The sequence below is a fragment of the Silene latifolia genome, chromosome Y (assembly GCF_048544455.1).
Source record: "Silene latifolia isolate original U9 population chromosome Y, ASM4854445v1, whole genome shotgun sequence".
NCBI lineage: Eukaryota > Viridiplantae > Streptophyta > Magnoliopsida > Caryophyllales > Caryophyllaceae > Silene > Silene latifolia.
Window position 1 is genome coordinate 352,785,570 of NC_133538.1, and position 26,602 is coordinate 352,812,171.

At 36.3% G+C, this 26,602-nt stretch overlaps 1 protein-coding gene across 1 annotated transcript; it reads left to right on the forward strand.

The window, feature by feature from the left end:
* Positions 1-1,852: 1,852 nt before the first annotated feature.
* Positions 1,853-17,946, forward strand: LOC141626829 (zinc finger protein BRUTUS-like). Its single transcript, XM_074440448.1, has 14 exons — positions 1,853-2,401; positions 7,675-7,884; positions 8,179-8,373; positions 8,444-8,793; positions 11,426-11,651; positions 11,952-12,120; positions 12,219-13,433; positions 13,541-13,712; positions 14,480-14,701; positions 14,804-14,941; positions 15,587-15,821; positions 16,450-16,509; positions 17,302-17,373; positions 17,451-17,946. The coding sequence occupies exons 1-14, from the start codon at positions 2,090-2,092 to the stop codon at positions 17,583-17,585; spliced, it is 3,711 nt and encodes a 1,236-aa protein (XP_074296549.1). The 5' UTR covers positions 1,853-2,089; the 3' UTR covers positions 17,586-17,946.
* The last annotated feature ends 8,656 nt before the right edge of the window (positions 17,947-26,602 follow it).

Here is a 26,602-nt window from a genome sequence, read left to right on the forward strand (position 1 = left end):
GAAAGTAATTGATTAGAAAAATTGGTAATTGAAATTATGAGAGACAAAGCATTAATTGCATGTTGGGTGAGTGTTTTTTTTGTTTTAATCTCAACCATTCATCTTGTAAGATCAAATGGTAGAGAGGAGGACTTATGGACTCAACCAAATTTGTGGACTTATTAGAACTCTTCTCTATATATATATATATATATATGTATATATTAATTAATTAATTAAGTTTATCATGCATTCCTCTCTATCATCTTGCTTCTTCTTTGTTTTATTTTATTTAATTTATTTTACAAGCTAATAAACGCAAAAAAACAACAGTGACAAAACTAATTAAACGAATAATACTTAGAGAAAGAACATAATGATCGATAAAAACACATGCAAATGAAATAATTAGAGAAAGAAAATAATGACTGAGATGACAAAACCTAAATTAAACCATGCATATTTACTTGATAATTAGAGAAAGTAAGAGACGATGAAACCAACAGTGACGGCGAGATGATAAAGCGACGATGAGAAAGAGAGAAAGAGAGGATGAGAAAGTGTGTGTTTGTGTTTGTGTATGTTTGTGTTTGTGTTAGGTTTGTGTTTTGTGGCTGTAGCTGATCTGTGTTTGTGTGGTTTATAGTATGGAAAATATTGACAACGGTTGTTAAACAAAAATCCGTTGTCATTACAGAATATATTAACAACGGGTCCATAGTAAACCGTTGTTAAAAAGTATTAACAACGGGTTTATAAATAACCGTTGTAATTACTTTTCAATAACTTTGCGCCAATTTTGCGCCAAATTATTAACAACGGTTGTGCATGTTTGACCCGTTGTTAAAACCTTTAACAACGGTTATCGAACCATAACCGTTGTAATTAATTTTAGTAAAATTCGCGCCATTCGTTCTACGTCTTATGGTGATTTTCGTGAATAAGCGTTGTTAAAGGGGCGTTGTAGTTGCCTGTATTTGTAGTAGTGTACAAATATACGGCGGCTATAATGGATGAATGTTCACCAAGGGTTGTTCAAATAATTGTTTACCAAATATGATGAATGTACTCATATTCATAGTTGTAACCATAAAGTTTCCATGGCCGACGGATAAGGTTGTGGAGATGGCGACTGATTACGAAATCGACTACCAAAGTGATATCTCTTTCTCCATACTTTAATTTTGATCTCTCTAATTTACACCCCTTACAATTATTGTTGTTATTATCTTTGCGGCAAATTTATCACTGAAGCAATGTAATGACATTTTGTGTTGAGAGACTCATGCACAATCAATTTTACTGCAATTAAATACGACAAAAGATTATCATAATTCATAAAGCAACAAACTAATTCAATGATGCATGCAATACATACCAATAATAAAATCACTACTCTCAACAAATTGATATATACCCTATACAAAAGTAATCTATATAATAAAATAAAAATTTTAAACTAAAACATAATAGTTGGAGCATCTCTAGAAAGCTTGCATACCAACACCTTATGTGATTTACGTTCTACAACTTTCTGACCTCTATATATTGGTGAGATTGGGGAATCGTGTAAAGGTTGAATACCACTTGCAGTAAAATTAAGTTTATACAATTAAATTTATTATTTACAAAATTCTAATATAATATGTTTCTAGATTTACTCTGATTATTAGGATTTTTTTTTTTTTAATATTTTAAGAAGTTCGGAAAAATTGGAACTCTCTATAAACGCTTGAAAAAAAGCTTTCTTTATCAATATAGATAGATAGATTGATTATTCATCCACTTGCACACTTGTTCACACTTATTTTTACATATTACCAAAAATAAAAATAGATAAAAATTTACTAATACACCCCCCAAAATGAAAATAGATAATAAATGACCCGAACGGACAGAGTGAGTATCATTTTAATTACATCCATATTGCTTCAATTTCTAGGGTTTCTAGGCTTCAATTTCTAGGATTTTAATTACATCCATATTACAACAAATACATGATTAAATGAAATGAATTCACCCTCTTCCCGTGCTCCAACCTCCTTTCAATTACATCCATATTGCTTCAATTTCTAGGGTTTTATTTTTGAATTGAGGGGATTTTTGAGAAATGGCGACGCCGATGACGGGATTAGGGCACAGGGAAGCTGGAGGAGGAGGAGTTGTGATAATGGCGGGAACGCCGGTTAACGCTGTTGATCCTTCGCCTGCTGCCGCCAAAAATTGTGTCAAGAATTCTGCACTTAAATCGCCTATTTTGATATTTTTGATCTTTCATAAGGCTATTAAATCCGAGCTTGAAGGTCTTCATCGTGACGCTGTCGATTTCGCTACCAATCATCGTAGTGATATTGCTCCTTTGCTTCGTCGTTATCACTTCTTACGCTCTATTTATCGACATCATTGCAATGCTGAAGATGAGGTTTTCTTTCTGTTTTTGCTCTTTTATGGCATTATTTAGCTGTTCATTTCGGTTATCATTGATGATTTTGGGACGTAGTCTAGGTTGTTGATTACCGGTAGCTGTTACTGCGGTTGTTGTGCTGTGATAATTGCCATTGGCAATGTAGAGAAACTTGTCATCTTAGCGCACCGGCTTGTTGCTACGTTTATGTGGATGCAACCATACATTTGTTTAGTTGATGTCAGATAATTCATGTTCTTATGAAAGCGTTTTCAGTTACAAATTTAATAGTGTATATTTCATAATTTTTCTCAAATATACGTTATAAAATTGGAAGTTAAGTTCCCGGAGGACAAAAACGAATTACCATAGGTAAGAGAGGGATTACTAGGTATGCTATAGCATAGTGAATGTGAAAGGTTGTAGCTAGGGCAGAGCAAAAAATCCGATTATCCAAACTGATCCGATATCCGATCTGAATTTTTGGATATCCGATCCGAAAGTTTAGTTTGGTTTGGATATCTGATCCGAAATCTTTGGTTTTGGTTTGGATATGGATATTAGAATTAAAACATTTGGATATCCGATCCGATCCGAAACTATAGTTTTCTAGTATAATTTCGAGAAAATAAAATTTTATTTGATACAACAACTTAATTAATGTTTAAAATATTAGAGAAATATCTAGGTGGTACTTAAATTTTATGTCGAGAACATTGAAATAAGAATACTAAAGAAAATCATCATGTAAGATTATGAATATAATCGTGGTTCAAACTTAATTTTAAAGTAAATTCAAAAGTATGGATATCTGAAGGATTCCGATCCGATTATTTTGGATACCCGAACATTGGATATCCGAAACATTTGGTTTGGATATTGGATATCTAACTTCAAGATTTCTATTATGGATATCCGATTCGAACTAGCACTTTGGATCAAATACCCGATCCGTACTCTGCCCTAGTTGTAGCATTGCTCTTCCTGCATATCAGAATCTCTGAATGGAGACACTATTTTTGATACGAATGTGGAAGCGAGTAACGAATTTTAACGAACTTAAGGTATCACGTGTTAAGCGTGACAACCGAACTGATTTTAACGAATTAAAAGGGGATATTTAGTCCGTAGTTATACCTCGAACCCGGTGCTAATAACGATGAGATTGGAGCCCAATCCTCAAACGCCAATTCGGAGTACAATCTCGAATTTTTGTATGTATACAAACTAATCGGGAATGATCAAAAGCTTGCAACAGTTTTTGTTTCTTTCAAACTTTAATATTCATGATTTGTCCGAAAATAACAAACTAAACTCCCTATAAATAACTAGTCTTCTTAACCAACAAGAAATCTAAAAGATAATTAAAAGATAACTAATAAACTAACTAAAAGATAACCGAAATTCTAAACTTAATCAATAAGATCTAACAACTAATAAAATAATATTTTATTATTAGTTTTATTTTGTATCATACTCCCCTTCTTAAAAAAAATCGACCCAATTCTTGACCAATAACCTCCCGGATCAAAAACCTTTATGAAGTATCTTCGCCTTGATGAAAGGCTTATCCCTAGAGCGTTATCTGTTGCACCACAATTTAGCCCAAATCTAATCTTCACTGTGCTCTTGAGTAAGCAACGTCCCACGACTCCGTTCTCCTTGAGTCCCAACAATTTTCTCCATTAAAAATAACCAAGTTCTGACTTGTATTGATAATCAAAGGTAGGCGTGACCTCTGATTAAGGAATAACTCCATCAGACTCAAATAAGTGCTTACAAATGCACTAGGAACAGCAACATGGTCCTGGTCCTGCTTTGCATCATTGACGTAAGGCTGGTTATAGGTTGTTCCAATCCTTTGGAAGGTGAAATCTCATTCACATCATCATCAAAAACAGGTGGCAAATCGAAATTCAAAACAGAATCGACTTCCATCGGAATTTCTTCAGAAAAGCACGAATTCTCCTCGAAGTGTTCCATCTCTTTTGCCAAAATAGGATCGTCTCGATTTAAGGAAATCAAGAGCCGAAGCTCTGATACCATGTGATACGAATGCGGAAGCGAGTAACGAATTTTAACGAACTTAAGGGTATCACGTGTTAAGCGTGACAACCGAACTGATTTTAACGAATTAATAGGGGATATTTAGTCCGTAGTTCTACCTCGAACCCGGTGCTAATAACGATGAGATTGGAGCCCAATCCTCAATCCCCAATTCGAAGTACACTCTCGAATTTTGTATACAAACTGATCCGTAATGATCAAAAGCTTGCAACGATTTTTGTTTCTTTCAAACTTTAATATTTATAATCTTACTGAAAATGATGGAAAATAACAAACTGGCCTCCCTATAAACAACTATAGTCTTCTTAACCAACAAGTAACTCCCTATAGATTATCTTATTGATTAAGTTTAGAATTTTAGTTATCTTTTAGTTAGTTTATTAGTTTATCTTTTAGTTACTTGTTGGTTAAGAAGACTACAGTTATTTATAGGGAGGCCAATTTGTTATTTTCAGTCAGATTATGAATATTAAAGTTTGAAAGAAATAAAAACCGTTCCAAGCTTTCGATCATTATGGATCAGTTTGTATACAAAATTCGAGAGTGTACTTCGAATTGGCGATTCAGGATTGGGCTCCAATCTCATCGTTATTAGCACCGGGTTCGAGGTAGAACTACGGACTAAATATCCCCTTTTAATTCGTTAAAATCAGTTCGGTTGTCACGCTTAACAAGTGATACCCTTAAGTTCGTTAAAATTCGTTACTCGCTTCCGCATTCGTATCACATGAGCTCTTGATTTCCTCAAATCTAGACGGTCGTAGGCGTGTCAAAGCCAAATTGTTTGTTGAATTTCTGATTGCGATTGGAGTTCTAAGGGTTAAACTTGAACAGGTAGTTTGAGGGTTAATCGGTTTTGCATCTAAGGAGCAAGTTTCTAGTAACTTGTTATTCAAGCCGTGACAGTTGTTGCAAAAAAAAAAGGGAAGAAGACATGTTAGGAGTATTCTTGAATGAAAGCACCTACGAAGATAAGGTTAAGTTTGATCCGAAATTACCTCCTATTTTTGATGATTATAATGATGAGGTTAATGTTGAAGTTATTCTCGTGCAAGGAGGGTGGAGGGGTGGAAGGCACGAGTGGAGACGGCACAAGAGAGTTATAAATGATTACTATGGTTGTAAATTCATGAAGATTGAAGATGATGAACTGAAGAGGCAATTAAGGGTTTGCACACATAACTTCCTGTTCTCCATCAATTTTGCATCTGAATTTGCTAGAATTGTATTTGATCCCGGGGGATTCTAGGGTTCTAAGAATCGGGACGATTCTTTTTGAAGAAGGGGAGTATGATACAAAATAAAACTAATAATAAGATATTATTTTATCAGTTGTTAGATGTTATTGATTAAGTTACAATTTTAGTTATCTTTTAGTTACTTGTTGGTTAAGAAGACTAGTTATTTATAGGGAGGCCAGTTTGTTATTTTCAGTCAGATTATGAATATTAAAGTTTGAAAGAAACAAAAACCGTTGCAAGCTTTTGATCATTACGGATCAGTTTGTATACAAAATTCGAGGGTGTACTTCGAATTGACGATTGAGGATTGGGCTCCAATCTCATTGTTATCAGTTCGGTTGTCATGCTTAACACGTGATACCCTTAAGTTCGTTAAAATTCGTTACTCGCTTCCGCATTCGTATCAATTTTTTCCAAGGGTTCAAACATTTAATATATGTAGTTCCTTCCGTTATTCGAGTATCTGAAAGCAAAAATGTGGGTTCATCGGTTCCTGCCCTACAAATCCCCTGTTTTAAAAAAAATTGTTCTGATGATTGTGGCTTGCAGCTAAAGTTGGGTATCTTAAGTAAGCGTGTTCTGTAAAATTCTTGATCGGATTCTTTAGACAGTGAGGAACTATATATAGATGCATGATATGGTATGCAGTAATAGTACTTCGAAGCAGCACTAATATGACAAAAGACGTATTAAGGAAAGGGAAGTATTGTTGTGGATCTTATCATAAATTTTTTTGTACACATGAGATTTTTCACTTCGTATTAGAGTATTTCTTTCCTTAGGCACTTTTTTTATTTTCTTTTGTGTGTTTGCGACAATGTGGACACTTTGACACTGTTGCAAGGTCAGGATGTTGGCATCTTATAATTGATAATGCGTAAAATGAGTGTGGAAAAAAAGTGTGAAAGGAAGAAAATGTCTTTTTGTGAAGAAAGTTTCTTCATTTCAAACTGGTTTCGGTTACTCATTTGGGAAGTAAAAGTTACATCCGATGGGATTAAAGAGCGGCTGTGGAGTACACTAATCCAAGCCAACGTTATTAAATATTTGGAATACAGAATGAAGTACAAATGTTGTATCAAGATTAAGAAATTTCCATAACTTGTATGGAATATTTTTTTTACTCCCGCTACATTTACAATGCATGTTCTTATGTTAACTTGCTCAGCATTAGACAAGTTTCATGTTTTACTATTATTAAGCTGTTTCCCTGTTTAGGTTATTATCAATATTCAGCTATTGAATTGCGTGGATATGATTGACGAACTACCCAAAAAGTTTCTGTTAATTCTTTGTTTATTTTCTTTATGTTTCCTTTCTTTTGTTTAGCAAAATATTAATCTGTGATTGATGATTATATATCAGCACTTGTATGTAACTTTCTCGAGCATCTGTGTGTACTGGTTATCACCGTTGAAAGTTATTCATAACAGACTGATTTGATCATTAACTATACTATCCATAACGGACCCCGTTCTCTTTGCAAATGGCTTCTCAGTTTGCAAATGAGAAAATATCTTAATTTAATGTCCAGGATCTCATGACTACTATATTGATTGCCTCTTAACTCTCCTTTGTGGCTCTGTCTCCCTCTCTTTGTTTTTTTTGTCACTAGATTCACTGAAACCGTGTGCCTTTATGTGATATTGAATTCTAGTTCATGTCTAGTATTGTTCAAACTCCGTTGTGATTAGCAATAAATGTAATGTTGCTTATTAAGATCATATGTAAAGATTGGAGTACACGTATCTGCTAGTTCCATATTGGTCCCCTCTAACTTTCTAACTTCACGCATCGTTCTTCTTAACATGCATTAGAAGTCTGTTAAGATGCCCCCATTCGGGGTTAAGAAAGTATTGTTTGAAAGAAAATCGTTTGTCAAGTACTTCATTCATTATGTAAAATCTCAAAACAGAACATCTATAGTGTTTCAAGAAAAGAGTTTTTCCTCAGGTTTGTCGCAATTGTTTTTGAAAACTACAGGTCATCTTTCCAGCGCTTGATATTCGTGTGAAAAATGTGGCTAGAACTTACTCTCTGGAACATGAAGGAGAAAGTGTTCTGTTTGATGAATTGTTTGAGCTTTTGACAAGAGATGTGCATAGAGAAGAAAGCTACAGACGAGAGTTAGCTTCTCGAACAGGGGCCCTCCATACATCTATTAGCCAACACATGTCCAAGGAGGAAGAGCAGGTGATTGTTTTTATTATTGTTGGATCTTGTGCAATTAAATTTCATCAATGAAACCATTAGTCAAGCAAAAAGTAAAACATAAACTTTCCCATGATAAAGATGGCATGATAATTGGAATATGTTGATATTGTGATTTAAGTTGAGCTAAATCGATGATGTGTGACTGGATACTTCTGATGTTATATGATTAACTGAACACCTGATGTTGTGCCAGTGATGAGAGGATTCATCATTCTCCATTGATTGCTGACTTTTACTCACTATCTTTCCAATGTTATACTTCAAAAATTGCAGGTATTTCCATTGCTTATTGAAAAGTTCTCTTTCGAGGAGCAAGCATCACTAGTATGGCGGTTCCTCTGCAGTATACCTGTTAATATGATGGTGGAGTTTCTCCCATGGCTTTCTTCTTCTGTCTCCACTGATGAGAGCCAGGATATGCATAAATGCCTGCGCAAAATCATTCCAAATGAAACTCTTCTTCATCAAGTAAGATTCTAACTGCTTTGTGGGCTTTGCTTGAATAGATTGTTTATTGATATCATTTTTCTATATGGAGGTTATTTTCGACTGGATGGATGGACCAACATTAAGTGAAGGTGGTTCCACACTGTTGTATAACCTTGATTCTACAGCCTGCAAATCAGTGGCTCAAACCAATGGGGCATCTTGTGCTTGTGAAGCTCCACAGGCTGGGAAAAGAAAACATGTTGAGCTGAGCAGTTCTGCTGTAGATTCAGATCTCAGTTGCCCAATAGATGAGATTTTGCACTGGCATAAGGCGATTAAGCATGAACTTACTGAAATAGCAGAAGCTGCTAGAAACATACAGTTAAATGCCGAGTTTTCTGATTTGTCTGGGTTTAATGAGAGGCTACATTTTATTGCAGAAGTATGTATCTTTCACAGGTATGCCCCTGTGTTTTATTTGGTTCTACTTTCTCTGTTCTGTTAAAGAAAAAATGCTTTACACGCCTGTACATATTTGTATATTGATTACTCTGTGCTAATGTTCGTTTGCTTGCACTAATAAATCATAGTAGCTTGCTTACAACCATCAAATTAGCCAATTGCACAATCTTGTGCGCTTGTGCCCTTTCTCTCCCTTTATTTTAGCTCATTAAATCAACTTCTTTTATCTATGAAGTGGTTGGTTTTGACATGGCTCTGTATGTATTGATAGGGGAGTTATTGTCTTTGAGGTCATTTCCTAAGAATAGGTAGTCTTGCTAGATGTCTTATCTGGATTATTTTTTGTTTTGTAACTTTGAACGTTTGTCAAAGCATGATCGAGAGGAGCAGAAGCATGTGAAAGCCTGAGGAAAAAATAGTCATATGGTGGTTCTCTTAGAAATAAAATGGCCCTGGTTGTTGAGTGTATTGTGCCTGACAAGCAATCAGTTACTTCTGGTTTGAATATCCATGAATCTATGAATTTCATTTTGTCTTTTGTAGTGATACAACTTGTTTAACCTTGTCATTTGTACTAAAGAATAGTTGGTATTGCAGAATGACTTTTGTGCTTTTTGTATTGCATTTCTTTTTTTTTAAAATAAAAAATTCTGAACGTGTGTCAAAGCATGACTTGCTAGGGGTGGAAAGCATGAGAAAAAAGTAGTGTGCTGTTTTTTTGCCTCGGTCTCTTTTGTCTCTTTTATTTCATCGTGAACTGAATAAATGTTGTAATACCCTGATTACACGAGGTGACTCTCATCGCCATCATTTTTAGGGTTATGGGTGAACCACAGATTTTCATTTCCAAGGTGAATAACAATTAGAAAAACGTATTGGTGTTTCAACTCCTACTTAATTCTTCTTCCAATGTGAAGAGCGTTTATGAATCTCGGGGAGAGTGTGAATCATTATATGCAATTCTAGTCATAATTTCATTACGAAATCATTTTAAACACTAAAAAGCCTCTTTGTGTCAACCCATGGGTAAGGCTGCATATATCTAACCCTCTTACCTGACGTTCAGTGGTGGATCTTGGATAATTTTTTGAGGAGAGCCATGAATAAGCTAACAATTACGGAGTGTATATAGAGTGTAATTGTAATATTGATAGCCAGATTACCTGTAGTACCTATTTCTATTTTTATTTTCTTTATTACAAAGTCTTGTGTTTTTGGAGTATGATGTGAAATAAATGACTAAATAAACTGACTTTGAATCTTTCTATATTGAAGTACTATCATTCGGTGGAACACCGACCTAATTCTAATAATGGGTCATTTAGATGCAATATCGTTGTCTTGTTATCATATTAGTAAGTGTAAGTGGGTATATGTGTTTTACTTTCCTACTTGCGCATTATGTTATGTTAATGCTATTAACATGATTAAGACATCTGCCCCTAAATATATTTAAACATGCTGAGTATTAATTAAGATGTTTTTTTTAATACACAAGCTTATATTTTAAATATATTATATTGCATTTACTTTTAATATATGTCTAATATATTATCCGATCGCGGTGAGAGGTGTAAGCATATTGCCTATTTTTAAAACAATGAGAAAGAGGTTTGTAAAATTGAAAGGGAAGGAATAAAAGTGACCAAAAAAATTGTAAAAGAATTCACTAATCAATCCTTATTACAAGGCGAGTTCTTTGTTGTTTATAGTCTCCTAAGAATTTGGTAAGTGCAGCTTCTGTTCTTATTGAGCTGTCCCTTTGTGGAAGTATCGGAGGGGCCAGAGATTATAAAAGAATCCAATCGGGTTAAGGGTGCAGGGGACTTGGCCTCTGCCCAAGCAATTAGAAGACCCGCCGTTGCCAGCGTTTGTGGGAGCCTTTGAGGTAGTGGGAAATGTTGGTGTATGGGGAGACAAGGAGCAAACAGACGTCTTGTTTCTTGCATGTATTTTGCGAATATTAGAACTTTGTTATAGAGTGTGAACTTTTCCATCTTGGAATAGTCTATGGAGATCCTTGCAATGTAATGGCTTTTGATCATCTCAGTGATGAAGGATCCATGTAAAGTCATAAACATTCCCATTCCTTCTAGAATGTGTACTGTTTCCATAGTCTAATCGGAATGAAACTAAATATTTCACTCATGAAGAGGCTGTCTCTATATGGGATTCTATCTGTTCCCCTTCCAGAGGACCACTTCAGCTGTCTCTTACAAGTTGCAAGTCAAATATTAATTTTGTTAACATATTGATTTGGTGTTCTAATTCCAAATCGCAATGGAATTAAAGCTTGTTATTCTTTGGTTTTGGACTATGATGGAATATAGCATTAATGGCACACTAAACTAGTTGCGCTTCTTTTTATTGTGATGTATAACAGTCATTCAATGTAGTTCTCAACACAATTTTCAACTTGGGTTATTCGGAAACCACCTCTTTGTGTTGCTAGTAGAAGGGTAAGGGCGTAAGGTTGTGTACATCCGAGCACCCCTTACCCCTCAATTTGTGGGAGCCCTTGAGGCACTGGAGTAATATTGTTGTTGATTGATTTGATGTTTTCTTTGATTGTGAATTGTGGATTGTTTTTCATCTCTGAGTGTGAAATGTGCTTTAATGTTTGCCGCAGCATTGCGGAGGATAAGGTTATATTCCCTGCGGTAGACGCGGAACTCTCTTTTGCTCAGGAGCATGCTGAGGAAGAAAGTGACTTTGAGAAACTTAGATGCTTGATTGAGAATATACAAATTGCTGGAGCAGAATCATCTCTAGCTGATTTCTACGTGCAACTATGTTCTTATGCCGATCAAATAATGGACTCTATACAAAAGCATTTCCATAATGAAGAAGTTCAGGTTTGTACATTAGGTGTATGAATTTCCAGAAGCTGTGTTATTTTCATTTATGTAAGGGGCAAAAAATATTCGTTCTATAGATTGATACTTCATTGATTTATGGGTTGAAGATATACTATAAACCTTTATGAGTTGTGGGCATTGGTGACTGCGACTGCAATTCCTCAATTACCCTGTGAATATACGAGACTATAGTTTGAATAGGCAACTTGCATAATTTAAATGTGATTTTTTTATTTCCCAATCTTCTCTAGGGAAACCATTTTGAGTTTTAGTGGTTACATCTATCTTGCACTCCAGGTACTCCCACTTGCTCGAAAGCTTTTTACTCGTCAAAGGCAACGGGAACTTTTGTATCAGAGTTTGTGTGTGATGCCATTGAAACTGATTGAGCGTGTATTGCCGTGGTTGGTGGGATCACTTGGTGAAGAAGAAGCAAAGTGCTTTCTCAAAAATATGCACATGGCAGGTGATTAGGAATTTATTTAAGCTTGTTGTTGATATGGTAAGATCCTCATATTCATGATTCTTTTATCCCTAGTTTATTAAGCTTAAGTTTTTATGCAGCCCCGGCTTCAGATAATGCTCTTGTTACACTTTTTTCTGGTTGGGCTTGCAAAGGTTTTACAAAGGATGTCTGTTTGTCGACTAGTGCTATTGGGCGGTGTCCTGCAAAATTTCTTTGTGGGGAAGCTAATGGGCAGCCAAATCGTAACTGCAACCCTTGCTTATCGAATGGTAAAGCAGCTTCAATGTATCAAGATGATGAAGCACGGCCGTCCAAACGGGGTAACATCACATCAAGAGAGGAACTTGGTGTTATAGACAATAGAGACATTGATGCGCAAAGGTTTTCCTGTGGAACCTTATCTTGTTGTGTCCCTGGTTTAGGAGTTAATAACGGTAATCTTGTAGCCAGTTCTTTGGCTGCTGCCAAATCTCTCCGTTCCTTATCTCTTAGTCCCAGCGCGCCATCTCTAAATTCAAGTCTTTTCAACTGGGAGACGGAGATAAACATTTCAGACTATGGCTCTTCTTCAAGGCCCATTGATAACATATTTAAATTCCACAAAGCTATACGTAAAGACTTGGAGTACTTGGATGCTGAGTCTGGGAAATTAAATGAATGTGACGAGACTTTCCTTAGACAGTTTAGTGGTAGGTTTCGATTGCTGTGGGGGCTATATAGGGCTCACAGTAATGCTGAAGATGATATAGTATTTCCAGCACTGGAGTCTAAAGAAACACTTCACAATGTTAGCCACTCATATACTTTAGATCACAAGCAAGAAGAGAGACTTTTTGAAGACATTTCCTCTGCATTATCTGAGCTCACAGAACTCTACGGAGAAGTAGGTAAATCTGGATCTGCCCATGATCCAATTAAAGACGATTTTGATGCTGGTGAATCGAGTGATAGTTTGAAGAATTATCATGAACTTGCCACAAAGCTACAGGGAATGTGTAAATCTATTAGAGTTACTCTTGATCAGCATGTTTTCCGGGAAGAGCTAGAACTTTGGCCTCTGTTTGACAAACACTTCTCTGTGGACGAGCAAGATAAACTTGTTGGTCAAATAATTGGTACTACTGGGGCAGAGGTACTTCAATCTATGCTGCCTTGGGTAACATCTGCTCTCACACAAGAAGAGCAAAATAAGATGATGGACACGTGGAAGAATGCGACAAAAAATACTATGTTTAGTGAATGGCTCAATGAATGGTGGGATAGAAATCCTGCTTCTCAACAGTGTTCTGCATCAGAAATTGGTAGTGCACAAGGTCTGTGTTCTGTCTAAAGATGAACCATTGTTTTTCAGTTTTTGACTGTCATAATGTCTTGAAAACTTCTCTTCCTGATCATTGAATGTCCTTTCTTGAATCCTTAGGCCATGATATGTGTGAGTCTATTGATCTGACTGATCAGACGTTCAAGCCTGGATGGAAAGACATTTTCAGGATGAATCAAAATGAACTTGAGTCTGAGATTAGAAAGGTTTCTCGTGATTCCAGCCTAGACCCAAGAAGAAAAGCTTACTTGATCCAAAATTTGATGACCAGGTTAATTACTTATAGTACTGTCTCAATTATTAGGGAAAAGGTGAAAGTGGCGCCAATAGAGGACAAGATGATGGAAAACCGACTAAGATGGTTTGGCCATGTGAGAAGGAGACCTATGGACGCACCTGTTAGAATTCTGGGGACCTGGGCAACATAAAAGGTTGCTAGGGGTAGAGGGAGACCAAAACAGACATGGCTGAGAGTGATAGAGCACGATATCAGATTTCTCGGGCTGGATGAGGGAATGGTGACGGAGAGGGCACAATGGAGGCGATGATACATGTGGATTTTTAGTATTTGATGTTATTTGAGATATTTAATGTTTTTATTAATTTTAAAAAAAAAATTATTTGTCCTTTCGGATTTATTACACTTTTTACCAACAACTTTCTTATATATTAATACTTGGTTCACTTTTAAGGTATTCCGGACCCTTAAGTTTTACTTCGGTTTTCAAAATCGTTTTAATCTTTATTCTCGATTTAAATTCTAAGTTTTTATAAAAGAAATCCGGACTTCGATTTTAAAACCTATAAGTTTACCACTCCCCTTTTGTTCTTCACTTTTTTTTTTTTTTTTTTTTTTTTTTTTTTTTTCGCATTGAGGTGTGCGTTCACCCATAGACGGTTCCAAAGGATGATTCATGTCAGCCGACCCCAAATCATTTTGGGATTAAGGCTCTGATGTTGTTGTTGTTACTGTCTCAATTATTAAAACTGTTGTAAATTAGGGTGTTATTCTGACAAATTTTCTTCTGTTATTCTTAGTCGTTGGATAGCTGCCCAGCAGAAGTCTTCCCATGGAGGAGCAGGTGAGTCTTCTGGTGGGAATGACCTCCTCAGATGCTCTCCTTCATACCGAGATTCTGGGAAGAAAATTTTTGGGTGCGAACATTATAAAAGAAACTGTAAACTTCGAGCTGCCTGCTGTGGCAAATTGTTTGCATGTAGGTTCTGTCATGATAAAGTCAGTGACCACTCCATGGATAGGTGGGATATGTTACTCGTACTTTTTATCTACTTGTTTTTTATTTGTTTTTTACGGAGTATTTTTTTAGTTGTACACTTATTCTGCGTTCTTATTGCTTGCAGGAAGGCTACCTCTGAAATGATGTGTATGCAGTGCTGTAAGATACAGCCTGTTGGACCAGTTTGCACAACACCTTCTTGCAATGAACTACCAATGTCTAAATATTATTGTGGCATCTGCAAATTTTTTGATGATGAGAGGTAAAGAACATATTCTTGGCTACATTAATACAGGTTAACTTTTGTTTTGTATATATATTTGAAATTTCTGGGTCAGACTTTCAGCTTTATAGTCAGACTTGGTGGCCTACTTATATTCATAGTATCTGCTGTTTTAGACGTTACTTTGTGTTTCGGCTTTTCTTTTTGAGATATGTTGGTGACTTGTGATATATTGGTTTCAAGGTGTTTCTAGGACATGGTCATTACCTTGAATTTTATGGGTTAGGAGACTACTGGGCTCCTGGGCCTTTCAAGCACTGTAGAGATTATATTTTTCAGTGCTATGTCACTATATACACTATATTGGCATCCTTCTATCCTATTTTGACAAGGTTTGTTAGTCAGCAACTTTGAAACCGGGTAAATCAGGAATTAATGATATTGTATGAAGCTGCTGCCAAATTAATATTAACTTCAAGACTGAAAGGGCAATTTTTGTAGACGTATGTTCCTTTTCTTGATTATTTGTTAAAATATTTTCATGACTTTATGTTGCCATCTTGGCGTAATCTTCTTAGGAAATTCTCCAATTGACCTTGTAAATTAGCATGAATGACAATTTTCTGCACACAAGACTTTCTGAACAAACTTAATGGTACTGTATCCTTTTGCCTTGAATTGCAGGAGTGTGTATCATTGCCCCTTCTGCAATTTATGTCGCGTAGGAAAGGGACTTGGTTCAGACTTCTTTCATTGCATGACGTGTAATTGTTGCCTAAGCGTAAAGTTAGTTGACCATAAATGCCGTGAGAAAGGTTTGGAAACCAATTGCCCGATTTGCTGTGACTTCCTCTTCACTTCTAGTGCATCTGTCAGAGCGCTTCCTTGTGGCCATTTCATGCATTCGGCTTGCTTTCAGGTTTGAAAATCCTTCTACATGTTTGCTGCTCTTTTTCGTCTTTCATCGTTTGCACTCATCTTATTTCAGCATAGAGTTTACTTTTTATCAAATGACCCTGATTGCAAAATCGCCACTAAAAAGTACAAAAAATCCTACATGTGAATGCTATTATGAGAATTGTATTTATATTTTATTGGGAGTATGGAACGGTGACAAGGCGTAGGCAAGTTGAAGTGTAAATAATGCATTAGAAATGATTTGTTTGTTTTCTAATTGATCATTTGATGAAACAAAACTAATATCACTATAGTAGATCAAACGCCCTTGTCTATAGTGGGTAACTATTGAATGTATGTAATCTTTTCTTAGCTTATAAATTACAGAGGTTTTCAGTTCACCCATAATAATAATTAAGTCGATCAATGAACAATTTAATGAGTCTTTGACTTCATTGTAAATGGAAAAACCCACAAAAAAAAAGAGAATTTAAGCAACGTACCGAGGGAGTATAAAATAAAGTTGGAGGTATAGTTCTTCATGGAGTTGACAGATAATGTCGATTAGAGAGAGGATTTGTCTTGACGGGGTTTCTGAAATTTGTCCTACTATTTCTAACCTACAATTTTTCTTTGGTTGTGAATCGCAGGCTTATACTTGCAGCAGTTACGTCTGCCCAATTTGTAGCAAGTCATTAGGAGATATGGCGGTATGCTTGTATCTTTTTTTTTTCTTTCGTCTTCAGTCTGTGACAAGTTGTGGGAGAATTTTGAGATAAAAGTTCCATAAATTTATTTGCCATGCTTTGACATGAAATAGTGCATTTTATTAGGGCTGTTATCATTTGTTTGGTCTTGTTGAGGAGTGAACGATGTACTATCAAACTGATCTTGATATACAAAGCTGTGTTGCCATCTTAACAACCTCCTGCAGACCCTGATCTGGGTGTTCTGCTAGAATGAGGGGTAGGCACAAATGTAAGAGGCCGAATCTTTGGGTGGATTGATGAGATTTAAGAACAAGATCTGCTTATACAAGCTATCAACATCCTGGGAAAACTAAACCTTGTGTAGAATGAGTTCCAAAAATCTTGGGCATTGTTTCATCACTTTCTTTTTGAAAAATGGGAATAGTGAAATTCATTAGAAGCTAAATGAACTAATTAAAATTTGGGACGAATGGAACATGTTACTTGTGAAGTTCTGTGTCAACATACGTTTCTTGGACCAGGTAAGGAAGGAGCTACTGATGCTGTAAGCATGCTTGTTCCTTTCTGATACCAAGGCATTTTTATCTGTTCAATTTTTTTCTGTTCCAAATTGGCTGAAACGGATGATGTTCGAATTGTCCAAAAAGCATTCATTTTCAGTTTAGGATTCTATCTCATGAATTAAGATGTTTGGTTACATGGTCTAGATGTCCAGTTTATTGGATGTGCAACAGGGAGAACAAATGTGTTTTTCATGTATGATTTTCATATTAGTGCTTGTTCCAAATGCAGGTGTACTTTGGTATGCTGGATGCCCTGTTGGCTTCTGAACAGCTTCCTGAAGAGTACAGGGATCGCTGCCAGGTGAGGGGTTCTCTTATAATCTCCTTAATGTTCTTGTCTTCTTGTTTTGCATGGCTTCTCAATCTTTTGGCACACAGGATATACTCTGCAACGACTGTGGTAGAAAAGGAATTGCATGCTTTCATTGGCTTTACCACAAGTGTGGTTCTTGTGGATCTTACAATACTCGCCTTATTAAAATGGCCTCTACGGATTCCAACTGTTCGACGTAGGCAAACCATCAATGTTCAATTTAATTTGTAGGCGACGGCGAATCTGATGAGACAATTCTGAATACACAGCACGGATAAAAGACGGTTTTCTTTGGAATTGATTTTTTATCCAGTGAAAAATTGGCACTTTGTGGATCTTGGCCGATTCCCTGGAACTGTAAGTTGTTTCTGATTGTAAATAGCATGGTGGTAAATATCACGCTATTTTTGCACCCATACGTTTTCCTTCTCTCTCCTTGGCAATAGCTGTTAGAGTGTTAGGGTATGCTGTTCTAAGATTTTTGAAAATTTTGATCGGCGGAGCAAGTCATTTACCAGTTCCGTTCCTTGTAGTGAAAAGGTTCTCTTTAGAATCTTGTACTATGAGGCACATCATGTTTATGTAGGCGGTATGACTATTTAGATGAACAATGAACAGAGAAACTTACAGAACATGAAAAGTAAGATGTGGCGTGATAGAATCACTGCCCTAAAGTTGTATTTGCCCCGCTCGATACACACGGCCTCTTAGCAACCAACTTCCCAGGTTATACGACTTTCGAGTCTAAGGTGTACGACAAAGACTCAGATCGAGAATTACTAACAGAATGTTGCCAAAATCAGCTATGAATGAAACGTATTAGGGTAGAAGTAGACTGAGAAGGGTAGACGTGAGAATGTGTTGCACGTAGAAAATGGCACAAACATGGAGTATTTATAGGAATAGAAAATGGCATAAACATGGAGTATTTATAGGAATAGAAGGAAGGATCTAGAGGCGTATTAAATATTGTCTTGTAATTTGTTTCATAGAAGACTACACAATTAGCATGGAGAAGCCAATGATCACTTTAGAAGACTGAGTAATCCGTATGGAAAAACCGTGACAATAAGTATAGAAGACTGAACTATAAAACTTGGAAATGGTGCAAAAACCGCATAGAATTTCAACACTTCCAACAATTATACCAATTATACAAATGTGGGATAATAAGAGCTTCTTTTGAAGTAGAGATGATCATCTCCGGGCCGGCCCGTCCAGCCCGCCCCGTCCAGTCCGCTACTTAAGCGGGCTTGGTCACGGATTTTTTTAAAATTAATGGTTAATGGACATGGAAAACTCGGCCCGCTAAACTAATGGGCGGTATGGACTAAATAAAAATGTTCGTGGACAGCCCGTTAGGTCAGTTAAAGCTTATAATGTATTTTTACTTACTTAAAATGATTTACCAAACTAATTAATTAACCAAGTTCCATGTAACAATCCGATTAAATTAAAATTAACCAAGTTCCAGGTAACAATCCGATTAAATTAAGAAAGAAAAATAACACTCAAATTGTTGTATTATCAATTTGGGCAATTTATTATGCCTCAAACCAACTAATGTCGGTATAAGGACGTAATATGTAGCACAAAGACGTAGTATATTGTTCGATTTTTGGTACGCTAATACATCATTTTTAGTCCGTGTCTTCTATATTTTAAAGCGCGGCGGCCCATGAGCAGGCCCGCTAACTTATATCAGACGGGTATGGACAACTTCAATAAGCATGTTATAGTAGGCATGGACAAGAAAAATAGGCCCGCCGAACACTTTTAATTCAGGTTGGCCCGGCCCGTGTCCGGCCCAAGGCCGCAAACGATCAGCTCTATTTTGAAGGAATACTTCCAACAATCCCCCACATGATTCAAAAGAAGAGAAAAGGAATATATAGCTGATATAAGGCAACGAAACGTAAGTCTTAAGATGACAATGTTTCTGAGTAATTGAATTGTCACCCAATGCATACAGTTACCTACTACAGCCGTATCGAGTTCCTCTCGGCATTGGACTCTCCACGGTGGTTTGTAACGGATAACTGCGCACAAGCCTGCATTCGAATATGTGTTCGTCCTCGCGAAATGTCATAAAAGGTGCCCCTCATGTGCCCTGGTATCTCGTGCACGCTCTAGAGGTCCTAAAGCCTAAGAACCTCATAGGGGTAGGGCATTTCCCCCACATTCACATAGGTAAGTCCATCAGGTTTCACTGTCACAAACCAACCTTAAAAAGGACTATGGACTTATTAAGAGCTTAGCTCAACCTCCTCACATGACAGATATAACACAATATATAAAAAAGAATACTACATCACATTTTATTATAAAAGGAATGGTAGTAGTATTACGACATGAGATCCTCGTGACTTCGTTTGACCCACTGAACTTGGTTAAACCCAAGTCGGGGAGCCCCGTCACGATTCATTCCCAATAGGCTTTAAACCCATTCCGTGTGGTGCCACCAACACCAACTTCTACCATGGCCATTGGTAGGAGGATCTCAATATCCTTTTCACAATTTACGTACGTACTATCATGATATCACATTGTGTAAGGGATCTCAATATCCACTTACAATTCACAACCTTTGTGAACCCATTATATTGATCATATTTTGCATGATCCTTTTGGTCAGTAGTCACTTTATTGTAATTTCTTATCAGTGCATGGCCATCAATGAAGCTCAAAGCCTCACAGAAGAATATATGCTAGTAGATCACTTAACCTTTCAACTTTTTGTCCTGCCAATTCTAGCATAATAACTTCACACCTTATTGCATACTAACAACACAATTTGTATAGTTAGCATACATGATATAGCACTTTGAAATTTTTTTGCATCTAAACGTCAAATGAACTTCATCATTATTTAACGTTCAATCAAATTCCAAACTCATTCGCAAAGATACGATTGTGTTCATTGATTATCTTACCAAAACCAGGATGCCCATCACCTATAACGACGACATAAGCTATATCATATCTCTCGTAACACATACAAACATCATATATATGAATGTAACAACTTTCCACCAATTTCATTTTGTCATGTATAAACTCAAGAGTACATCTTATATAGCTCATATATTAGTGATCCAATTATCACCAATAACTTCTGTTAAAGAAACATCGCAAAAACAAAACCAAATAAGGTGTTGTTTGGCCTTGCTTGTGTAAAATAACTTTTTCCTTTCTAAAAGGAGTTTATTTATAAGTTACTTTTTGGAAAAATTTTGGTTGTTTGGCCATACTTTTGTAAAAACTCCTCCTTATAAAAATTATTTGTTTGGCCTGACTACTTCCATCCAACTTTTTTTGCTTTATTTATTAATCTTGTTTATTGATGTTATTCCCTCCGTCTCATTCATTTGTTTACCTTTTATATTCTTTGTCAGATATTTTAATTAACGGTAAATAAAACATTGGGATCGAGGGATTATAAGATCATAGAAGTAAGATTGTAGCAGTAAAAAATAGTTGGAGTAGAGGATTAATTACATGTTTACTTTGATGGGTATATGTGAGAGAAGCAAAGAATTGAGAGAAGAGAGAAAATGAAGCACATCATAATACAACATATGTGATAATGGTTTGTTGGAGGCAAAAAAGAATGCGCAAAATAACTGGGTGTTGAGCACTTTTGTGAAAAGTAGAATGAGAAGTAGAAAATATCTACTTCTACTTTTTGGAATCAATAATCAGTTTTTAACTTTTTAAAAGTAGTTTTTCTTGTCTCTAATTTATAGTGTTTGACCTAGCTATTGCTTTTTAGTTTTTGCGTGCGTCTTTTACCTCTTCTTGGTTCAAAATAAACATAACCAAAAAAGTAACTACTCCAACATGTATTACCACACAACCATTCACAAATTTCTTAATCGGAAAAACAAGTTTATACGATCCCAGTACCAGAGTATTCACAAACTATCACCCAATCCCATGTAATTGTCATTATAACCACTTCCATCACTGAAACTCAATTGTTTAAACCAATCGATTAATGCTCATAAAAATTGGACAATTTTCGAACAAAATTTCCAAAGTAATTTGAAATAAAGTTTAGAACTTTCAGCTCAACTATAAAACTTCAAGTAGTGGTCAACATATATGGCTCAAAGCTAACATTTAAAATGGCGTAAGACGATGAACAAAAATTTACCTTTATGAAAACACCTCATCTAAGATCAATATTTTCATATAGGTATCAAATAGCCTCATAAACCAAGATGCTAAATTTAATTATCCAATGTCATAACCAACTATACATAACGAAATATTTTAGATTTAATGTTAACCTATACAAAAATATACAAAACATTCTTTTAACACACTTCATTTATTTCCAAGTATATCAAGTAGTAAAGGACACTCTTCAGAACTTAGAGACAATGGATAAAACTTTTACAAAGTTAACTCAAATAATACTACTTCCGCACACATGTTATCATATTATACATAAGTGACAACACAACATAACACAACATTTACAAATATCTGACAATTATATAGAGTATATATTTCATATCAATCATAAAATACAATGTTAAGTAAACAATGAGACAATTGTCTAACATAAAGACGTATCACTCATTACTGGTCATTCTTAAAGTAATTGATTGCATCAAAATTACACATAATAACATGAGATTAATGAATGCCCAATGAGTGGGAATCAACCAAACAATTATTTGACTTTGATAATCATATGCATATTACTGAAAGATTGTAAAACTTGTGAGGGAGTAACACTAACAAGCAAAAAGATAGTACTCGAACAAGAGTTTTTTTTTGCAGATTTAGTACAATAGCTAATGCTAATTGAGATAGGAAAACACCTGTTGTTTAGACACGCAGCAAACAAGTGACTTTCCTACAATCATTAACACTTCATATATTCATGAAGGTCATTTGTTCATAATTTTATAACCGTCAGTTGGGGTCTAGGAGGTACTATACATGAAACAAATATGGTTGGTCAAATTATTGTGTTAAAACAGTTGGTTTTACCAAGCAATTTGAAGAGCACAATTACAAATATTCCAAGAGAAAATGACACCAAATGGCCCCCTTTTGTACAAGCAAGATGCCAAGCAAGTAAGGAATCTTGAGCAACAACTTTGCAGCCAAAAAGACGTCCCAAAGCTGCTGCCAAGCTGCCAAGAAGGGTCCTATTTGTCTTGTTTTGCAATATTTCAACTTTGCATTTTGTCTTGTTAACAACTCACTTTATTGTACTTTGTTTTTAGTCTTTAATTTTGAGGGCTGATTTTCATCGACGACGTTTTAGTAAATATCGACGACGTTTTTAAAAAAAAAAGACGATAAGTGCCCTTCCACTCATCCAACACTTTCTCTCTCTAAAAAATTTCCTCTCAAATTCTACTAAAAATCAACTAAATTTAAAAAAAAAAACCAACAAAAACAATTAACAACATGACGGATCCCGAATCACCGGTACGTAAACAACTTAATCGCTTCATTATTTGCTTAATTTTCATTCTTTTTGCGCATCGTTAATTCTATTCGATAGTTGATTTACGTCACGTATTAACTTAGTAGTAGCGAAATTGCGATTTTTCTGCGTAAATCTGAAATTTTTCTCCCGAAGGTTGAACCATGGACCAAAGTTGAGATCCAACGTTCAGCCCATGGTCCAAACGTTGGAAACCAACGTTTACCATGGTCCAAACATTGGATTTCCACGTTTGACATGGTCCAAACGTTGGAATCCATTGTTTGGCCATGGTTGAACGTTGGAAACCAATGTTTGGCCATGGTTGAACGTGGAGTTTCCTTGTTTGGCAATGGTTGAACGTTAGTTTTCCATGTTTGGCCATGGTTGAACGTTGGAAACTAATGTTTGGCCATGGTCGATTGTTGAGTCTCGTGGTTTAGACATGGATTACTCGTTTTATATTGTTTTGCTTTGGTTTTACGCAATTTATTTAGGTTATGAATATTTTTTATTGTCTTACTATAGTCCGTATTGCTTGTAACAGGATTCGTGGGAGACTTTTGGCGAGAATTCAATTGATTACAACCCGTTGTTCGAGACTACTATAGATTTCGAAACGCGTGACGATGCTTTCAATTGGGCTAATAAAGTTGCATTCGAGAATGGGTATGTGATCGGTCCGTTTAGTATTCACAAATAGATAGATGTGGTCGTTGGTCACGGTCGAATCAAAACACAATTTATAGCTTAACAAGCAACTCTACAATTAGTAAAGAGGCAAGTAAAGGTCGGATCCCAAGGGACGGGAGTTGAAATGAGATTTCTATTGTAACTAGTGGTGTCTAAGGGGTGTCACAAATTGGGTTGATGTAGAAGGTTACTAAACTAGAATAACAATGAAAATAAACAAGCAAGATGAATAAAAAGGGGTGTAAACAATTGATTAAAAGCACTAGGGTGTCATGGGATCATAGGGGAATCATGGGATATGATCATACAAACATGTTCTCAAATTATAAGCAAGCAATTATTGTTGTGATGGATTGAGTTGGGTTATATCTTACAATCCTAGGAAAGTTTGGGTCCCGGAGCCGAATCGATTAGATTGTACAACACCTACAAGTCGACTTAATCTTCCCTACTCAACAACATGCATGGTCTAATGAGACTCGAGTTGGGTTATGTCTTACAAGTCTTATTGAAAAGATAGGAGATGATAGTAAATGCAAGGATTCATAGGCTTAGCATTTCATCAAATACAACATGTGCATGAGTTGAGATCAAAACAAGCAAGCAAATAAGATATGAAAGCATATTAATTTAAGCATGAATCATTCCCATGTTGGTTTCCCCTAATCACCCATTAACCCTAGCTAAGAGACTACTCACTCATTATCATGTTGATCATGCTAGCAAGGTTGTCAATCATACCAACAATATGAAACATGATGAATAAATGAAAGTAATTAACAATAATTAAACAAGGGATTAAGAGATTATACCTACTAATGATTCCAATAATAAAGCAAGAATAATAGAAGTACTTGAATGCTAGATTGAGAGGTTGTCAATCTCCCAATAATAACCCAAATAATCTTCAATTACCCAAAATAAAGGATGAACAAAAGAGAGATTAAAGAACTAAAACTTGGATTAAAACTTGATTAATACTTGATTACAATATTGAAGAGAGATTTGATTGATATTAACTACACTAATTATTGATAAGAAGAACATGCTCCTCTAATTAGACTAATGGGGTATTTATAGTGAAAATTAGGGAGGATGCATTAGGGTTAACTAAGGGCTAAACTAGTAATTACACTTTTTAAGTAGAGCAAGGAGAAGCCGGTATTTTTGGAGAGAAGGGCTTCTCTTTTCGTAGCTTGAAGAAGACAACCCGCGCTGTGAAGGAATCCGGGCGGATTAGAGTCGGGACGGCCGGATTTGGTCGAAGGAATCCGAGCGGATTCTGGGGAATCCGGGCGGATTGTTGAGGGGGAATCCGAGCGGATTCCAGCTGGGACGCTCGGATTGTGGCTAGGTGGGACGGGCGGATTGCTGACAATCCGCTCGGATTGTCAGTCAGCGTGATACTTCTTCTTTTTCTTCCCTTTTCTTCATAAATTCCTTGGGGATTTCCTTGGGGACTCAAGGATCCTTTCTCAACATTGCTCTTCTACTATGATATGTACAAAGGCCTTCTAATCTTGTCTCTCCTTGATGCTTGGTCATTGAATTTGATCAATTTAGTCTTGATTTGCCATGAAAATGCAAGATTCTTACTCCTTTCCTACCAAGGGATCAAAATCTCAAAGAATATGCAAAACAAAGAACTAAAGATAAGAAATGACCCAAATAAGCACTAAAAAGCATGGAAACAAGGGTAATTCGGGGGCTAAATATGCGCCAATTATGGTCACATCAGTATGCTTTGGTTAAAGCAAATAACGGAGCTAAAAACAGAAAAAAGAATGGGTTGTTGGCAAGTTATTTTCGATGTAAAAGACATGGGTTACCAAACCGATCGCATGATCTTGAAAAGCCAAGGAGGTCGCAGAAGTGTTCATGCAAGTTTCGTATTCGTGCCGTTCAAAATTTCGTGTCTAAAAATGATCAAGTGACGATACTGTGGAACATTGTAACCTCCGAGGGTGGTGTACTACACAACCACAACGTAGGCATTTATAAGGATGGGGATCGGCACTTTACGGGATTGGACGCGGAATAGAAGACATATGTTAGGCAACAAACTATGGCGGGGGTTCTACCGAGGGATATTAAAAATGCTCTTCATTTGAAACCCCAGAAAAACCTCAACCGTCAAGCACCTAGGTATATAATGAAACAAGGAAAATTAGGAAAGAAGTTAGGGGTGAAAGAAACACCGCTCAACAAATGTTGGCTCTAGCGGTAGAAGCGAAATACGTCCATTAGCATGAGATTAATTCCGAGACAAAAGAGTTGACTCATATTTTCATGGCACATCCTGGTTCTGTAAAGTTGTTCCGGGCTTATCCTTACGTGGTTATCATGGATTCGACATATAAAACCAACACGTACAAGAATCCACTCATTGAGATGGTTGGTGTTACACCCACCGGATCGTCCTTCTTAATTGCATGTTCGATGATTCCTACCGAGTCTGAGGAGAATTACAAGTGGCTGTTGAAGAAGTTAGCTGACATTTTAGATGTCACGGGAGCGTCCCCGTTGTTGTCACCGACCGGGAATTGGGTTTGATCAACGCTCTTGGGCCAGTATTTCCCGGGGTTGATCATTTGTTGTATCGATGGCACGTGAACAAAGCCATCAATGGTAAAGCCTTGGAATTCTACTGTACTGAGAGTATGAAGTCATTTATCATTGTTTGGGCTAAAAATAGCGTAATAAAGAAAGCCCACTTAGTAAAATAAAGATTATAAAGAAGAGGGAAGGAGGAAGGGAGCCCGCGGTCAGGAAAAGGGGAGATGGGCTTGAGAAGGATCAAGAGCCCACCGTGGGAGGTGCCCGCGTTAAAGAAAAGGGTGTCAGGGAGAAGTCAGGGAGAAGTTAGGGAGAAGTCAGGGAGAAGTTAGGGAGATCGGGGAAAATTGGTAAGGGAATTCGGATTTGGAAAGAAGTCCTTATGGAAGTAATATTCCCTTTCCATATTCAAGGTAGGACATATCTAGGGTTCTCACCCTATAAATAGCAAAGGAAGGAAATCAAGAAGGGCATTCATTCACTAATCCATATATTCATTCAAGATTATATTCAAGACAA